Source organism: Pagrus major, chromosome 4 (genome assembly GCF_040436345.1).
Source record: "Pagrus major chromosome 4, Pma_NU_1.0".
Classification (NCBI taxonomy): Eukaryota; Metazoa; Chordata; class Actinopteri; order Spariformes; family Sparidae; genus Pagrus; species Pagrus major.
Window position 1 is genome coordinate 23,959,225 of NC_133218.1, and position 26,151 is coordinate 23,985,375.

At 39.6% G+C, this 26,151-nt stretch overlaps 2 protein-coding genes and 2 non-coding genes across 4 annotated transcripts in view; all 4 read left to right on the forward strand.

The window, feature by feature from the left end:
* Positions 1 to 1,651: 1,651 nt before the first annotated feature.
* On the forward strand, positions 1,652 to 6,518 carry rpl13 (ribosomal protein L13). Its single transcript, XM_073464194.1, has 6 exons — positions 1,652 to 1,738; positions 2,208 to 2,325; positions 3,138 to 3,279; positions 4,609 to 4,782; positions 5,769 to 5,825; positions 6,316 to 6,518. Exons 2-6 carry the CDS (start codon positions 2,222 to 2,224, stop codon positions 6,472 to 6,474), a joined length of 636 nt encoding a protein of 211 aa, XP_073320295.1. The 5' UTR covers positions 1,652 to 1,738; positions 2,208 to 2,221; the 3' UTR covers positions 6,475 to 6,518.
* On the forward strand, positions 4,431 to 4,509 carry LOC140995310 (small nucleolar RNA MBII-202). Its single transcript, XR_012178763.1, has one exon. It is a non-coding gene; the product is annotated as a small nucleolar RNA MBII-202 (small nucleolar RNA).
* LOC140995317 (small nucleolar RNA MBII-202) lies at positions 6,075 to 6,153 on the forward strand. The gene has a single exon (XR_012178769.1). It is a non-coding gene; the product is annotated as a small nucleolar RNA MBII-202 (small nucleolar RNA).
* Positions 6,519 to 15,960: 9,442 nt separating the features above from the next.
* cpne7 (copine VII) overlaps positions 15,961 to 26,151 on the forward strand; it is a 37,182-nt gene continuing 26,991 nt past the window's right edge. Inside the window, exons 1-3 of the mRNA XM_073464433.1 lie at positions 15,961 to 16,134; positions 24,219 to 24,401; positions 24,764 to 24,838. Coding sequence (XP_073320534.1) covers positions 15,961 to 16,134; positions 24,219 to 24,401; positions 24,764 to 24,838 — 432 coding nt within the window. The remainder of the gene's footprint in view (positions 16,135 to 24,218; positions 24,402 to 24,763; positions 24,839 to 26,151) is intronic.

The following is a 26,151-nucleotide window of genomic DNA, read 5'->3' on the forward strand; positions in this document are numbered from 1 at the left end:
TATCAGAGGTGAGTCTTCATTTATAGTATGTAATTATAGATTTAATCACAGAATATGAGTCTTTATTGTATCAATTTATAGACTGATAAATTATTATTATTATTGTTATAGAGTCTGAGGAGGCTAATGTCTTCCTACCTCTTGTTTGCCTGATTATATGTTGACCACCCTCAATGAAATAATTTGTGGTTCTAGTTGAAGTCTGTATACTGTCAGTATCCTAGTAGATAAGGCAGTTTTAGATGTAGCCAGGCCTGCTGCTGACTACTGAGAAAAGGTAAGCTATGTCTACATCTAGTGGCCAGAGCAAAAACTTCCCCTTTAAGCCATTTACAATTGAACTGTGTCAAACTTGTGAACAAAAAAAATGAAATAATTCCAATAAACATCAGCTTGCAAAAGAAATGTAAAAAAATACGGAAGCCCTAAAGGGCCATGCATTCATACATTTTATTTCCTCCGTTTTCCCGTGATAACGAGTTAATTTCATTTGTTTTCTCGAGATCTCAAGTTATTATCTCGAAATAACAACTGCCGTTTTCCCGAGATAACGGGATAATTTTCTCGAGATCTTGAGAAAACAAAACGATAGTGTAGTATATTAAATCATTGCAGGAAACATCATTCAGTGTAGCAATGTCAGCGGAGCAGGAGCATATCGATCACCACGTCACATATCTTTTCAATCAAGGCCTGACACAGGCTGAAATAGCATTATGCCTTGCTATTACAGATAATATACACATTAGTGTGCATAATCTAAAAAGACGGTTAGCAAGGCTTCAGCTATATCGGCGGCGCAATCTAAGTGAATTAATCATATCGTTATCTCGGGAAAACAAAGTTTCAATATCTCGAGATCTCGAGAAAATTATCTCGTTATCTCGGTTGTTATTTCGAGATAATAACTCGAGATCTCGAAACACATATGAAATTAACTCGTTATCACGGGAAAACGGAGGAAATAAAATGTATGAATGCATGGCCCTTTAGGGCTTCCGTATATAATATACACATTAGTGTGCCTCCATAATCTCAGGCCTGTCATATCACAGTCATTATCTCGAGATCTCGAATTAATTATATCGTTATATCTGGAAAACAAAGTTTCGTTATCTCGAGATCTCGAGAAAATGATCCCGTTATCTCGGGAAAACGGCAGTTGTTATTTCGAGATAATAACTCGAGATCTCGAGAAAACAAATGAAATTAACTCGTTATCACGGAAAAACGGAGGAAATAAAATGTATGAATGCATGGCCCTTTAGGGCTTCCGTACTCAGGTATTGAGAGCCCTTAAAGGCTTTAAAGTGTTATTATAAGGCTACTATCTTGTCCAGTCTTTGGTGAAAAAAAAAGACGTTCATAAAACATTGGATTAATTTATTTATTTTATGGTAAAGATAGCCTACTAACACGATCTTTGTTTTGTGGTTGTGCATCTGCATGTGCAGAACGTCTTTTAAAAGTCAAACAGACTTTTTATTTATTTGTATTTTTGTAATAGGCTACATGTTCTATCACAATCATGAAATAATAATAACCGGTATATTCTTACGTTAAATAATCCGTATATTTTTGTTCCGTTTTACGTTTTATCGCCGTCTTAATGTTGGGATAATTCTCCTATATATACTCTTTGATCACATCTCTTCGCCCATTGGTTGGTTCACACATATCCCACAATCCACCGCGTTTCTACTTCCTTTTTCCTTTCGGCCATTTTCCTCCCTCGTAGGTATGAGAATTTTTTCTCTACAGGTTTAGAAAGAATCTATCTTAATCCTTGGTATTTTATTAATATTTATCAGTTTAGTTTACAACCCGAAATAGTGTGATTTGTCACCTTTGTAATAAGGTGAATATTGTAACAGAATTCCTCTTTGTATTACTGAACAGCCACTGTATTAGTGGTGATACCCGGTCAAGTGGTGTTGATGTGTGTGTTAGCATTGCCGTCACAGGCCAACTTTTGTAGCTTCATACTTTTAATAATGTCCCTCAAAATAAAACTGAGTATATGTAACGAATGTCGGAATTGCAAAGAAAAGCTATTAATGCGTGTAGCAGCTGCTAACGTGAATTTCCCGTCAAAACATCCAGTAGTCCAGTTAACCGCTAGCTTAGCATCAGATGTAGCACTGTGAGCAATGATGGTGTGCCGGCATGACAACCTACTCATGCCCGTGTGCCACGCTGTGTTGCAGGGAAGTAGGCAGCCATGGCCCCCAGCCGGAATGGAATGATCTTGAACCCTCACTTCCACAAAGACTGGCAGAAGAGAGTGCGCACCTGGTTCAACCAGCCAGCCAGGAAGATCCGCAGGTGAGCGCGAGCTTGTGCTCTGGAGAGGCATGCTAACTTTAGCTAGCATGCCTCCCAGCCGCTTCACAAACGTGTGGCAAATATGAAGCCTTGTTTGACAGTCTGGAGCCACTGCAAAGATACGCATGTTAATGTCATAAAATATTCTTTATAATGGTCAAATTAATTTTCAAAGATGACATGAATCTTAACATGAGTACATTTGGTTAGCTTTTCGATTTTGACTTCTGTTGTGAGTGTATATTATAAAATGTGATGCATCTACAAGAATTGTGATGATTGAGACTTTAACGCATTTTTGCTACTGGTAAATGCCAACTGGATCAGTATTTTGTATGCATGGACGTACAGTGATGCAAGTGGGCATGTGTGTTGCGACAATCAAAGCCAGGATTTTTCATATCTTTAGCTGATACCATAGTGGTTACACTTTTCTTGATGGCAAGGCAAATCGCTATGTCTTTGAGAACACATCTGATGGGTTTGTCCCTGGATGTGCACCTTTCAAAACTAATGGGTGGAAAAGGGTTTAATGATAGTATCAGGGCTCCCTTTTTTTAAATTGGGATGTGATGTCTGGAAACACATGATTTTGATTAGCCAAGTCCAAAATTAACATGCAGTGTGGTTGCAGTACATGTTTTCTAGCTTACAGCCTTTTCCCACCACAGGACCATCACAAGGAACATAGTTGTTGTACTGTTTGTATCATGGTTGAGATGCAGTGCAAACACAACATCAATAATGCACGGAACTGAAAACGTCCTTAATAACTGAAGATAAAAATTTAACTAAAATACGTCTTTCTTTAGGCGAAAGGCTCGTCAGGCTAAGGCCCGTCGCATCGCTCCCCGCCCTGTCGCTGGACCTCTGAGGCCACAAGTCAGGTGTCCCACTATCAGGTACCACACGAAGGTTCGTGCCGGACGTGGCTTCACCCTGGAGGAACTTAAGGTAATACTTTCTAGTTGTCTCTAAGTAGATGTGTTTCATGTGCAGTAATACAGCCTCAATGTCACTCTTTTGATGTGTCCAAAGAACCGGGCATTCTTTGAAAACTATCTTAAAGAATTAAATCCATTGACACAAAAAGAGGGTAAATGGCAGCAAACCAAATAAGTAATGGTGATTGTTTTGTTTGTTGTGGTAAACTTAAATGTCATGCTGAGAACCTAAAACCTAGTGTTTATCAAAATTACCTCCCTCATTTTCCCATTGGAAATGCTATTGATAAATAGATAGAAACAGAACAGGCTCAACCTTTCGCTGATGAATCATGCTTTCCACCCAACCAAAAACTCAATAGCTGTAGAAGAACACAGTGCTGCTCAAAGACTTGATGTTCTTGCCAACGCGTACCTTGACTTTCCTCCCATGTACTTGGCTGCTGTGGGAGGAAGGCTAAATGCCTTGTTGGTGTGCATCACCCCAGAACATGTGTGCTTGTTTTTTTTTCCTTCACAAAAAGTAGGCTCAAACAGGTGTGATGGTAAATTTCCCTTTTCTGTCAGACCTCATCTTTATAGAATAAGAACCTTTAGTTCTAACCACCATTTGCTTTAAATGTCGTAGTGGGAAACAACTGCCCATGTGTAGTGTAACCATTTTGGAGTTTGGTCCTGCACAACAGTCACATTGTCGGAGCAAATATCAGTTATCTAAAATATTTAAAATGGGCACACAAGATATTCCTGGTCACTAAAGACTGGGTGGGAGTGGAGACTGCTGTCTTCCAGCTTATGAGGTTGAAGTGTTAAATGTTTTATTAATGGGGTGTAATTGGGCACATTTATTTGTCATTAATATTTATCAGGATATGGAAATTAAGTTAGCTCTTGCAGATGCCTATTTCACTAAACAAGATTGTCAATATCCAAAGGCTTAAACATGTCACGCTAGGCTCATTTTAAATATGAAAGTGCACTCATTGTCGGCCGGACTGAAACTAAATGAGCAGCGAGCTTTTAGTTTTAAGTGGAGCTCTGTCTAATGCTAATAAAGAATAGCACGTGAAGTACCTGAGATGGCACATCATCTGTACGTGTTGACAGACATGTTCAGAAATATAAAAACCATCTTGTGTGTTTTATGTCTTGGCAGTCAGATGATGACAAATCTCCGGAATCTCTGTATTTTCTTGATGAATACTTTGAACCCCTTTTCTGATGACTGCTTACTCCAAATGGAAGAAAAACCTTGAATGAATATCTTATCATGTAGTGGATGTTGCACGCAACTGAGAAGTTCTTATATTAAACTCATTATCTGTGTTCCTCCCTGCAGGCAGCTGGTATCCACAAAAAGACAGCCCGCACCATTGGCATCGCTGTTGACTCTCGCCGTCGCAACAGATCCACAGAGTCTCTGCAGGCCAACGTGCAGCGCCTGAAGGAGTACCGCTCCAAACTCATCCTGTTCCCCAGGAAGGCTTCTGCACCTAAGAAGGGAGACAGCACTGTAAGTTTTTTGTTGCATGAAGCTCAAAGATTTAAAAGGAGGCTCACATCAAAATTGTAAAGCATGTGATAGACCGTAGTCACGGTTGTTGTCATCGTTGTGATTGTTTGGCAGATTTTTCCTGAGAATAACATGTGTTAAAATATTCAACAAAGGCATGTGGTCAGTAGGAGTGAGTCATCACAAAGTACAATTTGAGAGCCCTCTCCAGTGTTTGTTTACTGTCACTCCATCTTATGAAAATTAATAAACAGCACTACGAGTACTGAATAAAACTAAAAGTACCCAGTCAGATTAGATTTATTTCTCATGCTTTTGAAATAATGAAACAGTTTGGTGATTTAAGAGCTCCGATTTAGCCATAAACTGTGTCCTTGCACAGTTATACTATTCTAGATGCAGTGCAGTACCTCTGTAATGTCTGCACAACACTGTTTGAGGCTTAACTTTCTGACAGCTGCACACCTTCAGTAAAATATCATAATTTGCATTCTAAATGCCATTTTACTGGTTTATTACATTGGTTGTGTCTGAAGTATTTATTAGACTGAATGGGACTGGAGGTTGCCTACACTATTGAACATTTCAAATTTGAAAACGCATTCACCGATGTCATCATGAATTTGAGAGAATAGTTCTTCTTTTGTGAGACTATCAAGTGGATAGATCAGGGGTCTGCAACCTGCGGCTCTGGAGCCACATGCGGCTCTTTTGATCGTAAAGGTTGCTGACCCCTGGGATAGATTGTCAGTGGACCCTAAATCATAAAAATCAGGAGTCTGTAACTGGATTGCTCTGGTTGAAAATGAATAATCATCTTTAATCAGCATTTTTTATTTCTGACGTGGCCCTTGATTTGACCTATTTTGATTTGAGTAATTTCTCAACGCTGAATGTTAATCTCTGGATCTGCCTCACAGCAAGCCTTATTAAGTAAACTGGATATGTTTCGTTGCTTTGAAGAATTAACTTTGTGATCTTTTCAGGAGGAGGAACTCAAGATGGCCACTCAGCTCAGTGGTGCCGTCATGCCCATCAAGACAGTAAGTTTGAATTTCCTTAACATTTCTCTTAAACACAACAAATCCCATGTTAACAAGTATTTAAAGATGGTTTACAATGAGGAAACTAGAAATAAATGCGTTTGGTTATAGGTGGAAAATAAGCCTTAAGCGTTATCCTTGACATTTCACAGCAGCTAACATTAAACTGGCTGGATTTTGTCAGTTGCCATTCATACATAAGCCATCATGTCGTAAGTGACATCCGTTTCTTGAATGATAGCAGTCAGATGATGACAAATCTCCGGAATCTCTGTATTTCTTTGATGAAACATGTGAACCCCTTTTCTGATGACTGCTTTTTAAAATCAAACCTGAAAAGCAATTTGCTTGACCCAAAATATTCATGCTGCAAAATTGGACGAATTTGCGTATCGGTTAAAGTTGAATTGGCTGGATCTTGTAATTTGGCAGTCATTGGAGATGAAAACCGTTGAACCTGTTTTTAAAATCGTTTCCCCCCATCTTCCAGGTGCACAAGAAGGAGAAGGCCCGGGTCATCTCTGAGGACGAGAAGAACTTCAAGGCTTTCGCCAGCCTGCGTATGGCTCGCGCCAACGCTCGTCTTTTTGGCATCCGTGCCAAGAGAGCCAAGGAGGCTGCCGAGCAGGACGTGGAAAAGAAGAAGTGAAAATAGTCACTCTGGAACTTTGCAAAATAAAGTGTTTAAAAGGATCAATGCGAGTGTGTCGTGATTAGTATCTTCACGGTCTTGTCAGATTAGGGCAGTGGTTCTGAATGTTTCTTTGTAAGACAAACTCCCAACAGTTCAGTCAGATGATCTCAAATGCTAAAATTCATGCTCCAAATGTGTTCATTTAATTTCCAACTGGATGTTTAACTGTTAATCGTCTCAAAGTGGATATAATTGTGGATGTTTGAATATTTTCTGACAATTAAATTGTCAATGTTTAAAATCCTGGGGGGAGAGACAGGATTTTAAAATGGAGCTAGAAACACTAGCAACCGTTTATCTATTATCTTCATTGCTTTTAGCCAATTGTTTCAATTAGCAACAATTTATCTTTCTTCTCACTTGATTTATAGTTTCCATGCGCTCATAAATCCAGTATCCCCTACACTAATTGTTACAGATGACTTGATATGTGGATGTATTCTCCCAATCATATCAGCAATTCAGTATTTTATTAGCTGAGCTACTCTACAAAACCCACTGGGGTACAAGTACTGCTGGTTGGAAATCAATGAATTAGGGAATTGAGCTTCACAAGACAGGGAAATGACTTTGTCTTGTCAATACTAAGAATTAGGTATCAATTAAACAACTGGGTCATTTTCACAGGTTTCTGCACAGACAAGATTGAATTTGTAGTTGTATTGAACTGTTGGGTTCAGATTGCAGCTCCAAGCCCCTGGCTGTATTGTAGTAAAAAGAGTATTTGTAATATAGAATTTAATGTTGCATGGGGACAAGGGACCAGAAAAGATATCAAGATTATGAACAAACCTGATTGAAGCATGCTCATGAATAGGATTTTTTTCCTTTTTTCTCATTTACTGCAGATATTTTGACCTGTTAAAGCAGGAATTGCACGTTATTCTTAAAACTGGCTCCGTCTTCCTCAGTTGTATTGACAGTGCGAACAATGCCGAGGCCTTGAAACAGAGACTGCAAAATGAAATCTACCCAATCAATATCATTCCTGCCTTTGCTTTTCAAAATGTCTTGCGTGAGCCCCATACAGCAGTGGATGGTACAAAAGACAAAAATATATTTAGGTTTTCCCACTCACTGTACTTAAAGATTTATCCAATTATAAACTGACGTCAGTCTCAAGTGTCAAAGCTGTTAACTTAAACCCTAAAATAAGGATTCAGTGTCCATATTAGGCTCATAACTACAGCAGTAGGTGGCACTAGAGTCACAAAATGTAACTCATTGATGGAGACATAAATGCATTAAGGGTAGAGTTGACAATAATTCAGGAATTGTGAATCCATTTTTTAAACTACTGGATTTTTTGCTAGCAGATCATTAACCTGACATGACAGCGTAATTGCACCTCATTTAACAGCCTATTAGCAAATTATTGATGTCAGAAACTCAGCAGTTAGTAGAGGCTCTGATACATGTAAATCAAACTTGTCTTTTTAACTCACATTTTCACTAAGAAATAAAGACTTAACTAGTTCAAGAGTCCAAACCAGGCAGAGACTCTTCTTAAACATGACGGGTTATTAGGATATTAAACGACTGTCTACAGCATGTTCATGCACAGGTAGTAGAAGTGGAGGTCAACGAGTCCTCAAGGCAGAGGAAGGTCGGCAGAGGTGGAAAGCAGGATAAAATCTTATCCAAGTGGGACATTTTAACACTCAGCCGCTGCAGAGGGGAGCAAAGTTGAATTTAAATTTTCCTACTGAACATTTTGTGGTGGCAGACATGAACCGAAACAGACTGTTAATACCAATCATTGCTATGACAACAGAGACTCTGGACATTACTAAACTATTTTCACATATTGGGTGTGCTGTCAGGTGAAATGAACAGACAAAAAGTTAACAAACAATACAACAGGTCTAGAGAAAACTCCCCCAATTGAGTGAGATTGCCTATTTTGAATGCACAACCAGTGGAAAATGTCCACTTCCAAAAATGATCCCAAGTCAACATATGCAGACTGAATCAAGATGGGGTGAGACTAAATGTCCTTGACTGTCTCCTTAAGTGTCCTCTCTGTGTTCCAACTCTCTGAATGCAAATAAATTATTCAGCTAATGGAGGGCAGCGGACAGTCAAGTCATTTTGGAACGAGGCTGATTGATATGGCTGAAACGGGAACTCAAATTGATGGTCCTTAGGATGTATCCTTAAGATAGGGTGCTGTAAAATAATCCATTTACTAAAACTGATATGTAACAGGACACTATGGATTCTGAGAACCATTAACTTTAACCACCTTTCCTAAATGTGTCACCGGGCTTTAATCAGATGAAAATGACGGTAACTAAGTATAGAAACATTTGGTCAAGATTCGGACACTCTGAACACCAAATTCAACATTTACCAGTGATGAGAATTTGATTTGTCCTTTGATAAACTGCATATAGAAGCAATACCAAACAGTACACAGATCAATATCTCCTGTGATGCAAAATGTTTTTATAAATGTGTTGATTTCAAGTCACTATGGTTTTAAATGATATATTCACACTGAACAGATCAGTTCAGGAACGTAAGCTCACAGTTACATTTTATATTAATTGATATGCATCAAGTGAGATTTCTGTTACATGAAAGTTTAAACATTATTTATTTATTTATGATCAGTATGCGAATGTCTGTTCTGCTTTCAGAGAGGCTGAGCATTTACACGGGTCTGAAATAAAGATCTGTTTAAATGGAATCCTAATTTGGTTGCATATCAATACACGAACAAACAAAACAATAAAAACAAGTCAAGAATAGCCAAATGAAATTGGAAAGAACAGTAACCCTCTATAACAAATTCAATCAACAAATTCTCATAAACAACACAATTTGCGTGTTGGAAAAGGAGTAGGAAGAAGGAAACACTTATATAATCCTCCCCCTTCTCCACTTCTCATGAATTAACCCATCATCTTTATTTTGAATATAGTATTTATACTGTATATATACTGTATATATACGTACAGTACATATATATACTCAATCTATTCATCTGTCTCATATCTATATGTATAAATATTAAATCATTGAAGGTGCAATATGTGAGAATATGCCACCTGTCGATTTCAAGCTCCAAACAAATAGGGGGCAGCATATCACCAGAGTAACTGCTTACTGCTGATAACTGTAGCTGTAACTGTTGGCTAGTTAGCTCAGTTAGCAGTGCAGCTAGCGTTTAAAAAAGGATGAGGGGTCATTACATCACCCAATCTTGCTTTGGGGCCAGACTGTGGTGACAGCTGTAGTGAAGTCAATGGGAGACGCATGGAGAAACACACGAAAGGCCAGCATTTCTACGTCGTATGAATCCTGAAAAGAATCCTGGAAAGAAACACCTCCAGAAAATGACCACACATAACCACTGATATCTCCGTCAACATGTTGTTCCTTTCCTCAAATTTGTGTATGAAAGGCTCCTGTTCACGTTGTTGTTCGCTGTGAAGTCTCATCAGTGGAAATCAGTCAGACCTGCCTTGTTTGATCACAATATTATCAGCCCTGTCAATCGTTTGGGAGGAAAAATCAGTGGTTAACCTACTTTCTGAAGTGTGGTCTTTCATTTTCTCAGTCATACGACGTAGATATTTTGGGTTTAAGTGTGTTTCTCCATGCATCTCCCATTGACTTCATACAGCTGTCACCACAGTCTGGCCCCAATGCCAGATTCTGTTGATAATTTAGTTTTTTTCCAATCAACCCTTTACCTCACAAACAAGAATTATCCAGATTCTGTTGTTGTTCTGTCACATGGTGTCAGTAAAATAAGACGTAGAAGTTATCATGACTCTTCCTCATCCCTTTATCATTTCTCTGTACGTTCTTTTGAACTGAGTAATAATAATTAATAATTAAAATTTGCTTATGTGTTACATCCGAACCATTCAACTTCATCCCACTGTAACAGTTCTTAACTGATGATCCATTAAGTGTGAACTAATCACATAATCACGTTTGTTAATGTTAATCCTACATTAATACATTCCTTAAATCATCGTTAGTCCTGCACGAGTTCATCTTTACTGAAGTGTATGATTTCTGCCCTTATAACAAAGCAAAAACACCAAACATTCTCCAGTCACTGCTTCTCAATTATGATGATTTGCTGCTTTTTTTTAAACGATAATTCAGTTAACCAGAAGAATGAATGAAAGATGACTCTATGCATCAGATACTCTTTAAGAAGATCATTATTTTTGCAATATACCTGCAGCTTCAGTGATAGTTTGTAGTTTCATTTCCTCCCTTCTGTTCTCAGTGTGAACGTGTTTCCCAGCTGCTCTCCTGGTGTGTAAAATTGATCACGGCACATTTAGCATTCTCTGTGATTAATTGTTGTACTTCTCAGCTGTTTTCATTAGTTGTAATTAACACATTTCCTCCTGAGATCACCGAGGTAGCAGTGTCACTTCAACTCTATGATGTATTCCCTGTAAAAGGGACCAGACCACAGTATTTCTAGGTCAGTAAGCCAAATATAATGATGACAGAGGAGACTCATGGAGATAGTATTTCTATTCAATGAGGTGTAACTTGAAGTCGAGCCTGCTGAAACACAAGCTCTGTGATTGATTACCACTAACGGTGATGCTACAGCTACCATCAGCAATAAGAAAGACTTAAGAATCAATAATGTCTTTGAAGATTTCCAAAAAACCTACCCGTGTCCAAAAATACCTCGACTCGAGGGAGCTGCTAGTGGAAAACTGCAGATGATGTTACACAAACAAACCCGGAGCAAGTTTGACTGAAAGTGTGAGTGCATCAGGCCATGTTAAGAGATCTTTCTATTTGGGTTATCATTCACGCAATGTGGTCAGCAGCAGCAGCAGCAGCACCAAGGCGAGCAGTGACTGGGCAGAGCCAGCGGGGGGGAGTCTGAGTAGATAATCCATGTGTAAATGCAGGGAACGTCCTGTGAGGTGTTGAACCGACACAGCAGCAGCAGTAGCAGCAGATGGCCCTTGTTTGGAGCTGTGGCGTAACAGGGCTCAGGTGTGTGCCCCAAAGCAGACTGTCTGAATACCCATGGAAGAAGAGGCTGCGAGGGTGAAAAACTGCAGGAGCGAAACTGACTTTAGGTGTCAGGAAGCAGCAAGTTTACATGTTAGACACAGATCAAGGAATGCATTTTTTTTTAATCTCTTTATAAAGATAACATCAACCTGTAAGAGGAATCTGTGTCTTCTTTGTGTTGCTTGGTGTGTAAGTTATCAGCTTAACAGAGCAGGTAATTAAAAAAAGGGAGCAGGGAGCCAAATGTTTTATTTGTGATGCATTTGGAATAATTTGATTGACCTGCCTGTCGGCTGCACACACCATTTCACCAGCTGAGAGCGTCTGAGTGGCTCAACTCTCAAAGATTCAACCACGTCTCCTTGAAATCGTAGACAAAGTTGTAATGCTGCAAAGCGTTAATGAAAGTGTGAAGGACATTTCAAAAATCCTGAGATGTCAAAGCCTTCAGGAATAAAATGTTCCAATAATTGAAGCCTACACATTTCTATTATCATTATAAAGTGCACTGTAACTAACAAGCCGACCACACAAGGTGCTTTTAAACACTCAAAACCACAGCTTTTATTTTCCGTTTCAAACTGGATTTTGATGAATACAAATTAAGAAGTCATTTTGTGGCTTTGTCTTACGTGGCCTTCGCTGCTGTTTTGCCAAGAACTCTGCAAAGAGCTGCTGTTGTGTCGGTGCAATCTAAAAATCTATAAATGTTACGCAATGTCTGGAAATACATTCATGAAAATAATACATATGTGGGAGGACTGTGAAAAGGTTGAAGCATAAACGTTGTGTCGAAACAATAGGTTACGTAACATGCGTTGCTGTCAAATGATTGAAAATCTACGCTGATGAATCAGTTCATGTTCATTTTAATATGAGTGACATTTGACTAAAGTATGTCCATATGCATGTGGGTGTGTGTGTGCGTGTGTGTGTGTGTTTGATGAAGTATAAGAGAGCAGAGAGTCACAGGTCCTCAGCTGTCTGGAGCTCCCACATGGAGATGGTGGTTGTGATGTGCTGGAAGCTTTTTTGTTCCTGTTGTTTTACTGTGAAATGTCTCTCACGCGTCAAGAGGAAACCAGCCAGGACCAGTTGGTTGAGACAGGACTTCCTGTCTTTTCTGAATACAAATGGACTAAAGTATGGATCCTACTAACAGGATCTGAGCATCTGATTTCCCCATTTATGCTCACATGTGCACTGTAGCATCTCATCTGAACTCATAGACTCACAGCAGACGTTTTCACTTGTCAAAGCAGGTGCAGCACTGATGTGTCCAATAACGTTAACGATGTTTGTATTCTACTAAAGGTGCAATATGAGAATTTTAGTTGAAAACGTTCAAAAATTAAATAAAATCAGCAGAATGTGAAGATCAGTTCTGACATCATGAAATCTGAAGTTTGGACCGCTAGCTGCAAGGCTTATTGTGCTAACTAGCAGCAGTTAGTGATAACTCCAGCGATATGCTTATATGCTTATTTGTTTTGAGTATGAATACGACAGGTGGTCTCTTCTTACATATTGCACCTTTAGCTGTCCCAGTGAGCCATGTCAGTGAGTGAGTATGCACAATACCAGAGCCATGGCACAAGCTCAGCTAAATGGAATGCAGCCATCATTAGTGTTCCACCTGTGCTTTTCCTGCTTTGACAAATCAAAATGTCTCCCATGAAAAGGGTCTTTTGTCACTGGTGCACCATCAACAGAGGCAAACCAGGCAAATGTTTTGGGTCCTCCAAAGAATTTGGGAAAAGGGGTCCCAACGACCTCTCCTATCGTCACATACTGCATGTCTACTACAGAATTACACAATTAACACAAGCAACTGACGAAATATACATATTGCATCAAATGCTCACCGACTGCACGCAGAGCTTTGTTTATTTCTATGTGAAACTTTGTGGTGTTTGTTTTAAAGGATACATTCACCCAAAAATGAAAATTCAGTCATTATCTACTCACCTCCATGCGTTTGGAAAGTCTGATGAAGTTTGGCAGTCCCCAAAACATTTCTGGAGCTTCACAGCAAAACAGAGCTGCAGCATTCCCCTAAACAACTGAAGTGGATGGAGACAAAAACATAAAATGGCTCCATACAGCTCGTCTGGGATAATCCATGTCTCTGGACGCTCCCAAATCCCAAATTGATTTGAAAAGATATTATTTACTCGGTCGCGCGCCCACTTCATATGGGGTGCCTGCTAACGCTTTTAGCTTAGCAGCTACAGTGAATATTTTGGTTTACAAAGGGTGTAATTAACGTCTTTTCAAATCAACTTTGGATCTCTGGGCTTCTGGAGATTATTCCAGATGAGCTGTATGGAGCCATTTTATGTTTGCTGTTTTTTTTTTTTTACATTTTAAAGCAAGTCCCCATCTACTTCAGCTGCTTATGAGAATGCTGCAACGCTGTTTTGCTGTGAAGCTCCAGAAATGTTTTGCGGACAAAGAAAGATGCACTTGATCTTCCATCCACGTGGGGGTGAGTAGATAATAAATGAATTTTCATTTCTGGGTGAACTTAACCTTTAAATTTGCACTTTTATATGAAACTTTTAAGGCTGCTGTCTTAGCCAGGGCTCCCTTGTAAAACAGATTGTGAACATTAAGGTAAAGGTAAAATAAAGGATAAATGTTACGTATGCACTTTGTGAACGCTAAAAAAAAAAAAAAAAAAGCTGGAAACTGTAATGAAGCTGGAGAAAAATCTGATTGATGTACCAGTCTTAACTGAGCCTGCAGAGGATTATGGGTGCTAAATAGGTAGTGTTACTGTGGGTGATACTGCATGTGTCACCATTAAGACTTAAATGCATTTCATTCATATCTTCATGGATCATAAGTTCACCCCTCTTCTTAGCCTGAGTGTCAAATCACACCAAATCCGTGCACCATCTACACATGTATCTCCTCCACTGTGTGTGAAAGGGTGCCAGATACTGATAATCAATGATAATCAATAAAAGCCTCTGTAATGCATCTCCAAAGTCATCTTTTTAAGGCTCGATTTTAGGTGTAAGTGATCTCCCAATAATCGAGCCCAAGCTTAAAGCCCATCCATCCTTTGACATCAGCAGCTGGACTCCTCTCTCCACTCCCCATCTCCTCACAGCCGAGCCAGCCTCCTCCCTCCCTCCCTCCCTCCTCTCTCTCCTCTCTCGGTCTGAACCAATGAGTTTCGGCGGAGGAAAAAAAAAAAAAATCAGCCAGTGTGTTATGGGAGAGGATTAAAACAAGTGTGTTTAAGAGTAAAGAACAGCGAAAGGTAGGAAGTGAGTTTTTAACTTGATGGTGAGCGGAGGATGAGGAGGATTCACAGCTGTACATTTTTCTAACTGGAAGTGAGTAAGAGCGTCAGTGACGAGCGGTGCTCACAAAGTAGACTGCTCGGGTTGAGTGCGAGGCTTTTGTTTGGTGTATTTATGAATTGTACGTGGTTGTAATCTCAGCTGCGTTGACAGATTTGTTGATCCACTGTGATAATTGACGAAGAAGCCCGTTTCCTCATCGCCTTCATTAAGTTGTTGGATTGAATCGGCAGCCTTCCTCTCTCATGAGCGGACGTGTTGCTTTACCGAGAGACAGGGAGAGGTTGTTATTGTTTATTTATTTTTGCTTCACACTATAACTTTTGCTCGGCTTTTGATTGCATTTTTTTTTAACGAGTTAAGTTGCAGAGTGACGCTTTTTGAGGGTAACATCTGGTTTCCAGACTCACAGCTGGCAAACAGATCCACGGGCGCTGTCCCTGGTGCTGAGAGCCAAACAGTGCAGCCAGTGCACTTGTTCATCTGTCTCCTAAGGATGAGCCACTTTGAGTGAATGATGCTGGTGGAGAAATTCACACTCTCTGCCCCTCTGAAGCAGTTAAACCCTTTGCTCGAGGACACTTTCCTTTTCCTGTTTTTATCAGCTTTCACTTTCATTGTTGTAAAAATGAGAAAGACATGATTTGTTTCCACTGAAACTGTTCTCTATCTCATGTTTAGTGCTGGAAAGAGGATAAAAAATGTTGCCGTGCAGAAAGTGACATGTTTTTGTGTATGTGTTTATGGATAGCTCTTGTAATTCATACTCCAGATTTGACCATCTTACACAAATCTTTCCAGGGATCTGTAAAAGCACAGCCTCGCCAATCTTCATGTCCTGTCTCCTGTCATTACCGAGGTGAGATGATGTCCCTGCTCTGACAGGCATGTAATAACAGCTTTGGTTAGGTTTGCTCCCCTGGGACTCAACAGGAATCTCTCTTCTTTCTGTGACATCTGCATCAAGTCAAAAGAGGCTGTCTCCTGCGAGCGTGCCACGTCTTCACTGAGATCCCTCCAAGCCACGACTGTTCCTTCCCATCCCTGGGAGCTTATATCAACAGCCTCACACCGCACCGCTTCGCTGGTTGGCAGCTCCTCTTTGCCCTGAGCCAGGATGAATGATGTTCAGGAGGCCACCTCCCCTGCGACCAGCCTCAGCGGTCCAGCTACCTGCGTCTCCAAAGTAGAGCTGCGTGTGTCTTGCAAAGCTCTGCTGGACCGAGACACGCTGAATAAGTCAGACCCCTGTGTCATAATCATGGTACAGACCAACGGACAGTGGACAGAGGTGAGCCCCCCCATCCCTTTTTCCACCCCTTTAATCTGACAAATGCACAGTTGGTCCTTTTGGGAGAAAAGTGTGAGGCTGAAATCTCCTCTTCTATAGGGAGCAGGGTGTAGATTTTAAAAATTAATCCACCATCTTTTATTAATCCCTGTATCTGGCTCATTAAACACATTATTCCAAGAGTAAAGAATCATGCTCTGAATCCCACATATTAGTTCAAATTATTCTGATTACAGCACCTTGAGGTGATCCGAGCAACACGTTGTTACACAGAAAGCCACAGTTTGCCAGCCCCTCCCTCTATTATCCAGTATGAGACATCAGAAAAAGCTCATATTTTGAGATGAATCAGTGGTGATGTGTGAAATTTTATACATTTGGATGATTTTTCTGTCCCACTTGAGTAATCCGCGAAATCCATGTTATCATACAAGATCAACCAGGGAGATGAATCTGTTAATGGTTTGTTGAACTTGCAGCTGTTTTTCACTCTTTTGGATAAAGATCATCACGGCTCACACAACAGCTGCCCGACTCATGATTAAAAATGTCAGAGGAAGAGCGAAAATTAGTCAGACAACAACAGATTGTGGTGCCTGCCCTGTAGGATTTTCTGATTGTACAGCAGCAGCACATATATATCCCACTGCTCTACATGTGTGGACAATATATGTAATATGCAACGTGATGTGTTGTGCTCCAGCTGAAAATGTTTACTTTCTTGGTCCGGTCCCAGGCTGATTGGAGTGTGGGCAGGAGGTCCCTCATTTCCCTGTTAATTAACTCATTTAGTTCGTGAGGGGAAGCCAAAACACAGGTCTCATTAAGTAGAGGATGTGTTAAAAAGGTGGCAGAGGAAAACTAATTGTATAGATTTATTTTTTCCCCCTGCAACCCCCTCATCCAACAAAAACCCTCTTTTCAGGGAAATGGGAGATAATAATTACTCTGCCTGAATCCTGCCACATGGGAGCCATTTGTTGAAGATGTTTGGGCTGAATGAATGTGGAGACTGTTTTGTGGCAGTGATGATAAAAACACTCAGCTGACAGTGTTGAGCACACAGTTATGGATTTTTCTTGGTTGTAAGGAGGTTGTTACATGCAATGAGTGACCTGGGTTCAATGTGGCATATGAGAGTGGCTATGTTTAGCTCCACTAACTGAGGCAAATTCATATGGTGATGTCAGAGAAGCTCTATCTATCTATCTATCTATCTATCTATCTATCTATCTATCTATCTATCTATCTATCTATCTATCTATCTATCTATCTATCTATCTATCTATCTGTCTGTCTATCGCGGTTGTAGATTATACACATGGTCCATAATTTCTGCCACTAGGGGTCCCTCAATCAGCGATAACAAACGATGGGCTTCGATGATGTCGTGAAGTAGCGTGGGATCATGGGAGTCGTCTTAATTTTTTGAACAACCACCTCTGCCAACGAAAATGAAAGATCGTGCTCCATGACGATTGAGCAGTGCAGTCAATAGCCAGCTAGTTCCTTCCTCGTTCTCTTCTCGTTTATCATCTGGTGCTTCCCCTGTTTTCCCAGAAATTAGAGCCACTAGAGGGCGTTACAGGGGGATATGACGCCACTGACAGGCAACCAAATGAAAAACCCCATTACCTTGAATCGAATTACGTATTTCTCTGGATTTGAACATTATAAGAAACATTTGGGACAACGTAACTAGACAGCTCAACAAAAAATGTAAAAAGGTTTTGTTGTTATTACGCATTTGATGTGTAAGTGTGACATATTATGCTTTTAAATTGCTACTGTGTATAAAGTAGTTAAAATGATCTCCAGTGCAACCTGCTTAAACTTCATAATGCTGCTTTCAGTGACTCTTTATAATAAGGATACAAATTATATACTTAAGTAGTGCGTAAGTAATTTAAATATCCCATATTACGCTCATTTCAGGTTTGCATGTTTATATTGCGTGTCTATGAGAAAATGTTTACATGCTGCACATCTGCACGCACCGTTTTAGCTCCTGTCTCTTTAAGGCCCCCCCACCCAAAAAAGTCCAGTCTGCTCTGATTGGTCAGCTCTCACAGGTTTAAGCAAGCACCGCCCACTGTGATTCTGAACCTGCTTTACCTGTGTTTTCTGCGACTATGGCAGTGCAAGGATTATTGTTGAGGGCGATCACTGCATAGTTATGCAGACTTTATGTGATTAGTTTACACTTTACATTTCATCCATTAAGGAATGTAAATGAATATGCATCAGGTTATCTCAGACACATTAAAGTGTATTTATGTTTAATATATAAATGTCTCTCATTAATATATTCCGCCTTTAGGTAGGTTTAGGTACTTTTGTGCTCTACGTTGTACTGAATGTACAGGTTACTACTCAAAATTAGTCAGGGACGTTGGGATATTTAAGTGCCTCACTTGATTATTTATACAGTGACATATCTGAATCTTTATTTTGTATATTGCAAATATGCGACACACTTCATTTGACTTTTACTGAATATCCATGCACATGCATATATGCGCCCATATCCCAATATCCCTAACTAAATTTAAGTGGTGTATAATTTGCACTCCTATTATAAAGTGTTAAGCCCTAGTGGCACGGCCCTAGTATTACCAAGAGACCTCACTGATTTAGAAATTACTACCCCACGTTTGTGTTATGTGTGGCGCTTTCGCAAAGTCTATATTTTTCTCCATCACAAGATCTCTGTGTTTGGCGACATGTGGCAGGTAATTTGCAATGTAATCTTTACCTTGGAGTCTTTTATTTGTGCCGGATTAAAATCACAGACATCCTCTGCAATCATTACAAATTACTAGAGGTCCCCAGGTACAGTAATACCACTCCTTTGTGAATAGGGCTTTACCCTGACTTTCCTTTAATGCCTAGTAATTATAGACCAGTAATATAATATATTCTTGCTGCTAATACCGAAAAATAATTGGTAATGCTGGACTTTTACTTGCTGTGGAGAATTTAGAGCTACTTTATGGAGGTAAAAGACCTGTACTTCTTCCACCGCAATCTGTTTATCCATCCTGACAGTCCTGACAGTGTACACAAGTTGTCCAATCCTCCGCTGTCAAATCCCTCAGTACTGGGAGGCACCATTGCTTGTGCAAATTGTTTACTTACGTCAACAACTGAGTAAGAGGCTGAGCCCACTCATATCACCGCCACCCTCCTTCTCTTTTTCTGAGCTCATACTGCATGGCCCCACTGACTTGCATTGGCTATTTGTCGAACCGCTTTTATTTCATTACTGCCGTACTTCAGCACCTGATCTCCTCCAAGGACAAACGCAGAGGCAGGGTGGTGATGATTTCTCTTCTTTTCGTCTAAACCTGACTCGACATGCTCCCATGATAATGAGTTGATTCAAACCCTGATCTTTCTGTTGATACGCTGCACAGGCTTGTTATGATCGAGCTACACACTCGATAATGTTCTACCTTCCTGGCAGAACTGATTAGAGAAAGCCTTAATTTTCCATGTCAGGGATCTGTCTGTAGTTCTGGCCCCACACCAACAACAAACAGGCGTCACAGACTTCAGCACAACCTATCCTCCGTAGCTCTGATTAGCTTTCATCAACAAACAGACTCATCCCAAATCTGTCCATCCAGATGGCATAAAGAGAGGCGGAAGAAGGCAAGAAAAACAATAAAGAAGAGTGGGGATGAATGAGGCTGAGGAAGCCGAGTGCTCACTGGAAGTTCTGTCTTTGTGATGTTTGCCAGAGGAATACCTGCTGCCAACCATACATTACTTTTGTTGACTTAATATTTTTTAATGCTTGAATATTTAAAAACTGAAAACTGACCGGAGACCGGGGTCTGATTCTTGTTAAACATACGGCTGTTTGTTTTTCAGTTCAAGCAAATAAAGATGTGACAAAACACAGTCCTTTATTTTAGGCAACAAATGTGACTTGTTTTTTATTGTTTACCAACTAACAAATTAATTTGCAAATTGGCAGTAAGGCAAAGAAGAATAAATCATTATGGGTAGAGGGCTGCTTAGTGTTCAAAAGCAAAAATCAGAAAGTCAGGAGCAGGACAGCGCTCCAGCTAAATTGTTTATTCATGCACTGATGTTTCCGGCAGATGTCCTTCCTCAGCTTGCAAACTGGCAACAATGATTGAAAGCTTAAAAATACAATAATGAGGATAGTTTTCTCACAGATGGGTTACAGATTCAAAAAACTAAATGGACGAAAGTAGAAGATAGTGACGATATTTCCAGGGTCAGTGCAACACATGAATACAAAGTTAACCTGAGACATCACCTCAATATGATGAAACATTTCTGTCCTGATGTGAGTGGTCTCTTCAAGATGAAAACGTCTCTTCAAGATGAAAACGCCCTCGCTTAACCTTACTGTCAGTAGTCTTAACTGCTTATGAAACAGTCTCAATTTAATAAAAACGTCTCTTATGACCTACCGAAACAAACGAGACCATCAGTGAGAACCCCGTCTGTTTCTTGTTGTTCCTAAATGCCTGTCACCGGGTCAGATTCCCACTTACTGGGGTCTTACAAGTCATAAAATCAAAGCTCTTTTTCATCCTCGTCATATTTCACAGCCACAAATAGATACATCACCTCATCATGCAAACTGCTGTGTTTAAAAAAGAAAAATAGTATTAAAAATATGTCACGTCTTCCTTTAATCGAGGTATTTACAACTGGAGGCGGTGATGTTCATACCACTTTTTCCCACAGGCAGCGCCAGAATCAACACAAAATGAATATCCCTTGTAGCTGCTTTAAAGGGAACGCAGGGCCACTGACTGGTTTCATGAGTGTAACAAATCACACAAACGTGTTTTCAACCTTTATAACCTTCACAGTCACCAGATCATCAAAACAATAACTTTTGGAGGAATGCTATTGATATAGCAGAGTCGGGAGACTTGTAAAAATATATGTCAAGAGGCACTGAAGCTGTTCTTGTGTCACATCTGGCAATAGACCCTTTATTGCCTTTATTGACCCTTTATTGCTTTATCATTATGAAGTAAATATTGATTGCACAATGTAATGACTATCGAAAAATTACACCTTCCGCTTTTATATTGGTTTCCTAAAAGACTCACTTCCACTGTGCAATTCCATTTTCCATCAGGTGTAAAATCGATAAAACCCTATCTGCTTCCATGTCTCTATTATAGACTAAATAAATGTATAAACACGCTTTTTCTCTAATGTTTACCTTTACTCCACCGCGACGCCAACCCCTGCTGTAGTCACTTGTATGCTTGAACTATGTTGTACTCATATAAAATGATGACAATTTCTCTTTACATCTTCAGTCAATATGGTTCTTTCTCCTCTCATATTTACAAAGTAGTGTTGATCGTTTCATGGCAATGAACTAGTTTGTTCAAAACACACTCGAAGGTGGGGTGAAGAGCCTGTCATATAGGAATAATGGTGCACATTTTCAGACAACCTGTCCTGGAAGTTATTCATAGTGTTGCACTTAACATATAAAAAGTGATGATAGTGGGTAAAGATAGACGTTTCAGAGAGAGGTTCATAACCAGCTCACTTTCTCACATCCCAAAAGCTGGCCAATCACAACGTGAAGTGTGTATGAGTTTAAAATTAGGATGGGAGGGTGTATGTGGATGCATTGTTTGGCATTCTAACAAGATCTTTGGATGGACCATACTGATGCCTGTACTAAGATGCTTTTTGTTTAAAGATGAAAATATACGACGTTCACTGCCAATAGATATCACACCAGAGCACCAGCGCCTCAGACTAAACAAGTGCGCGCTTCATTTATTCAATAAAAATGGTAAAAAAAAGAAAAAAGAAAGCAGCATTAGATCAAATTGTAAAATGAGGCACCGCTGGTCAAATATGAATCAAGATTCTGCTTCCAATTTCTTGCTTAAAATGTTTTCAGAAACTTATTTTCACATCACCATTCTGAAAACAACTGACAGGCGTACCAAACTTCATTATACATTTGCAGTTTAGTTAGGTTTAGGCATTAAAACTACTTGGTTAGGTTTAGGAAAACATTGTGGTTTGGATTAAAATAACTAACTATAATGAATGTAAATTAACTTAACTATGTTACCAAGGTAAAATAACTCATCTTTGACTTTCACTTTCACACTGGACAAGAACAGCATTCTCCTGGGTGAAAGTGACCCAGCTATCTGTCCCCGACCTCCTCCTGATGTGGACTTCAACGTAACTTGATGAAACATAAATATGGGTCATAGTAAGCTGCTTTCAATGTCGACCTATATAGTCGTTTTTCTGATGAGGACATGGCACATTTTTGTGCACTGTTTGGCAGACTCACATGCACACTCACATGCACTTGCATGGCCAGATTGACTAACAAAACAAATAACAGAGAAACTCAGATTACAACACACATAGTGGGATTACCCCATCATGCCATTACCAGACATTGCTACCATGTTAATGTTAAAAATCTCATATATTTAACCTTTAACTTGTCACACATCTATAGTTTGATAATAACTAATGCGTGTATGTGTGTGTCTCTCTCTGTGTGTAGAAGGCATCACAATTCTTGTTTGAAATACAGTGCTATTCCTCAAACTGTCCGGTTCAGTCTGAGTATCACTGCCAAAGCGAGACGAATGAGACGAGAGACCAATGTCACCAATTTCTGAAGTCATCATGACTCAAAGTCTGGACCTGTTCCACAGAAAATGAAGAAATGACTTTGGACATCGTGCCAGACAAAAATGTATCCAAGTGTCTGTTCAGGATGACCACTGAAAGACTTTTTAAAAAAGTAAAGCCTTCTGTAGGTCTAAAGACAGTCTTTAATTTATTGTTAATAGATCAGCTCCAGATTATGATGGGTCTGTTCTGTCTTGTATACTTCTCTTAAAGGTGTAATTACCAAAACATACATTAAACATAACCACAGTATGTCATGAAAATCCATGTATTTACTGACTAGAAATAACCTCTGCACACTTAAATATTATGTCCACTGATGATTTGTCCTTGTGACAAATTGGGCAGCGTATAAATGTTCACGGAGCTGTGTGAGAGCTAAATCCTACATCATGAGCTGATGGGGCCTCAGAGAGCTCAGCCTTTTCTTGTCAGGCAGTGAAAGACAAGCATGGACGTTTTCTGTACGCTGAGATTAAATGTCCGAGCCCTCCAATCTTCTCTCGCATCATCCCCTTGGCGGAACATAATAACATTTGCCCTTCTATATATACACACGCTGGTGCTCCCTGAAAATGAGCAGGACATTTCCTAAATTATATTTTCCAATCCCATTTTTCAGAGATGTTTCTGTAAAAGTATATGGGATATCAGTGGTGAAAGAAGCACTCACAGCTGACACCGTAATGACGACATTTAGATTGGCTCCCTATAAACTTAACTTTCATGAAATAATTTGGTCTGCCACCGGTCACGAAATCTCTCAGGAATCCCGCGATCAGGTTTACAGCCTGTCACCAGTCAAGTTTGCAGCCTGTCACCAGTCAGGTTTGCAGCCTGTCACCATTTCTATCTGCTTTCACATCTCCATTAGAGTCTAAATGAATGAATAAACTCTGAGGAAAACAAAAACGATAAAAGTAACAATGCCACACTGTAAATAATACTCTGTTACAAGTAAAAAATCCTGCATTCAGAATTTTACACAAGTAAAAGTCCAAGAAATAGCCTCAAATATATAATAATAAGTTTTATTATGTTATTGAATTATAAATAGACACATTAATATGTATATAACATTAATGTAATTTATCATATTGTTTTTAAATCTGATTCTGCAAAGTAACTTATCAAATTAATGTAGTGGAGTAAAAATATTTACAATAACAATATTTACCTTTGAAATGTAGTGGAATAGAAGTGGAAAGTAGCAGAAAATGTAAATACTCAAGTGCAGCACTTTCCACCACTATAGGATACAATCTGTAAATCACTTTGCCAGATGAAAGCTTTATTCCCAAAAGGTCTCCTATTTCTTTAATCACACATTTAATAAATTCAAATAAGAAACATTTCAATGTCTACGTGTGTTCAAAGGTTTAAAGACTTGTGTTCCCTCTCAGCTGGACAGGACAGAAGTGATCAAGAGCAACCTGCACCCGGTCTTCGCCAAGGTTTTCACATTGGACTACTACTTTGAGGAGGTGCAGAAGCTGCGATTTGAGGTCTACGACATCCACGGCACTCACAGCATTGGCACCCGCGATGATGACTTTCTGGGTGGGGTGGAGTGTACTCTCGGCCAGGTACGCAGATGCTACTGTCTTACTAACCCATTTTGTTGACTTTTATTAGCTGTGTTTTCCCAAATACATCAAAGCTGGATTAAAGTTCTGTGACAGTATAGTCACTATATACTATATATAGTATATAGACAGTCTAGTACAGTTTTGTGCCCTAAAAGCTGTAATTTGTTGGCCATCAAAGACGTAAAACATAGACTTCCTTTGTCTGTGATGTTGGTGTTAACATACCTACACTAGCTACATATAGTGGCAGAGTAATTACTGGATGTTGATCTCTGGTGTTGATGACTCAGATCTCTTTACAATGCTCTCTACTGCTACGAGCTCAGGGCCAGTGCTGTGTTTATCTTGCTTTTCTGCAGATCGTGGCCCAAAAGAAGATGGTGAAGCCTTTATTGCTGAAGTACGGGAAATATGCCGGCAAATCCACCATAACGGTAGGTTTCCTACATTGTGCTTATGACCCTACTGCTCTGACAAATTAAATTGTTTGGATTGCTGGACATCATAAAGTGGAAGTCAGCAGCTAATGGCCGGTGAGAGCTGAGTGAAATAATGGATGGCAAATTGATGCGTAGTAGCGTTGAGATTTCTGTGTTCGTTGAATTTTTTTTTCCAGTCCCACATCTGTGCACTCTCAGGCACCATAATGGACTTTTATTCTGTTTTCTGTTGTGCTGTATGGATTTCCCATATTAACCTCCCATGGCTCTAACTTTTAAAGCTATTTTCAAATACTTTGAAGATGAAGTTGAAAACACCACTTACACAGTGACTGCTTTACATCAGAGGAGATCTTTGTGGTGATTAGGGTTGCAGCGGTATAGCATTTTAAAGGTATTGACGTTATCATTACCATGTACATTTGCTTATCTATGGTAGTGAATTTGTATTTGTGTAATCAAAAAAATATTTCAAGTTTATATCAGTCTATATCTATCAGAAAATAATGTTTTGTGAAATTATAACTTAGCATTCTCATACCGTTGAAACCCTTGGGGTGATGGTCATTAATCATCTCTCAGCTCAAGATGCCGGTGTTCATTTTTGGTGTCATGGGGCACCATTACTGCTACACACAGGAAAGCAAGCATGTCCATAGAAAATGATGCATGTATAAGATATTACATGTGTCATATGTGGAGGAGACGGGCTGGAGGTTCATTAAGCACGATCTCACAGTTAACAAGCCAAGTGGGGGTAGCATATAAAAAACAGGGCGAGCTCAATCGTGCAGTGGTCCAGTGATCTGCAGAATAACGTCTCCACCTTGTGTGGGAATACACAAGAGAACTGTTGACTGTTAAACCATATATGCCTGTCAAGATTGTCAAACAACCCAAATCAAGACCGAGAGACAGAATTGGATTGGGTTGTCTCATAGAGTACAGATGTTCCTGTTTCTGTGCCCGTCACTTGTATATTTTGTGTCAGTGAAAGAATAAACTTGTTAACACTTAATTGTAGGGTATACATATTATCCATAAGCATACTGGGATTTATTAGGTATTATCAGTGCCTTATTCTGCATGACCATATTATTTCACTACTAGGCCATTAACCAAGAATTTTCCCTCAATAATAGTAAAACCAGTGTGGGCTTATAAGTGTCAAACTACAGATGAATTAGTTATGAGCAGAACCTCCCTTTTCAACGTGGATCATATTCTTCAAGTTGGAAATAATTTGGGGTTATTTGGACACTTGTAACACTTGTAGTTTTTGTGTTTTGTAACATAACAATTGAGCA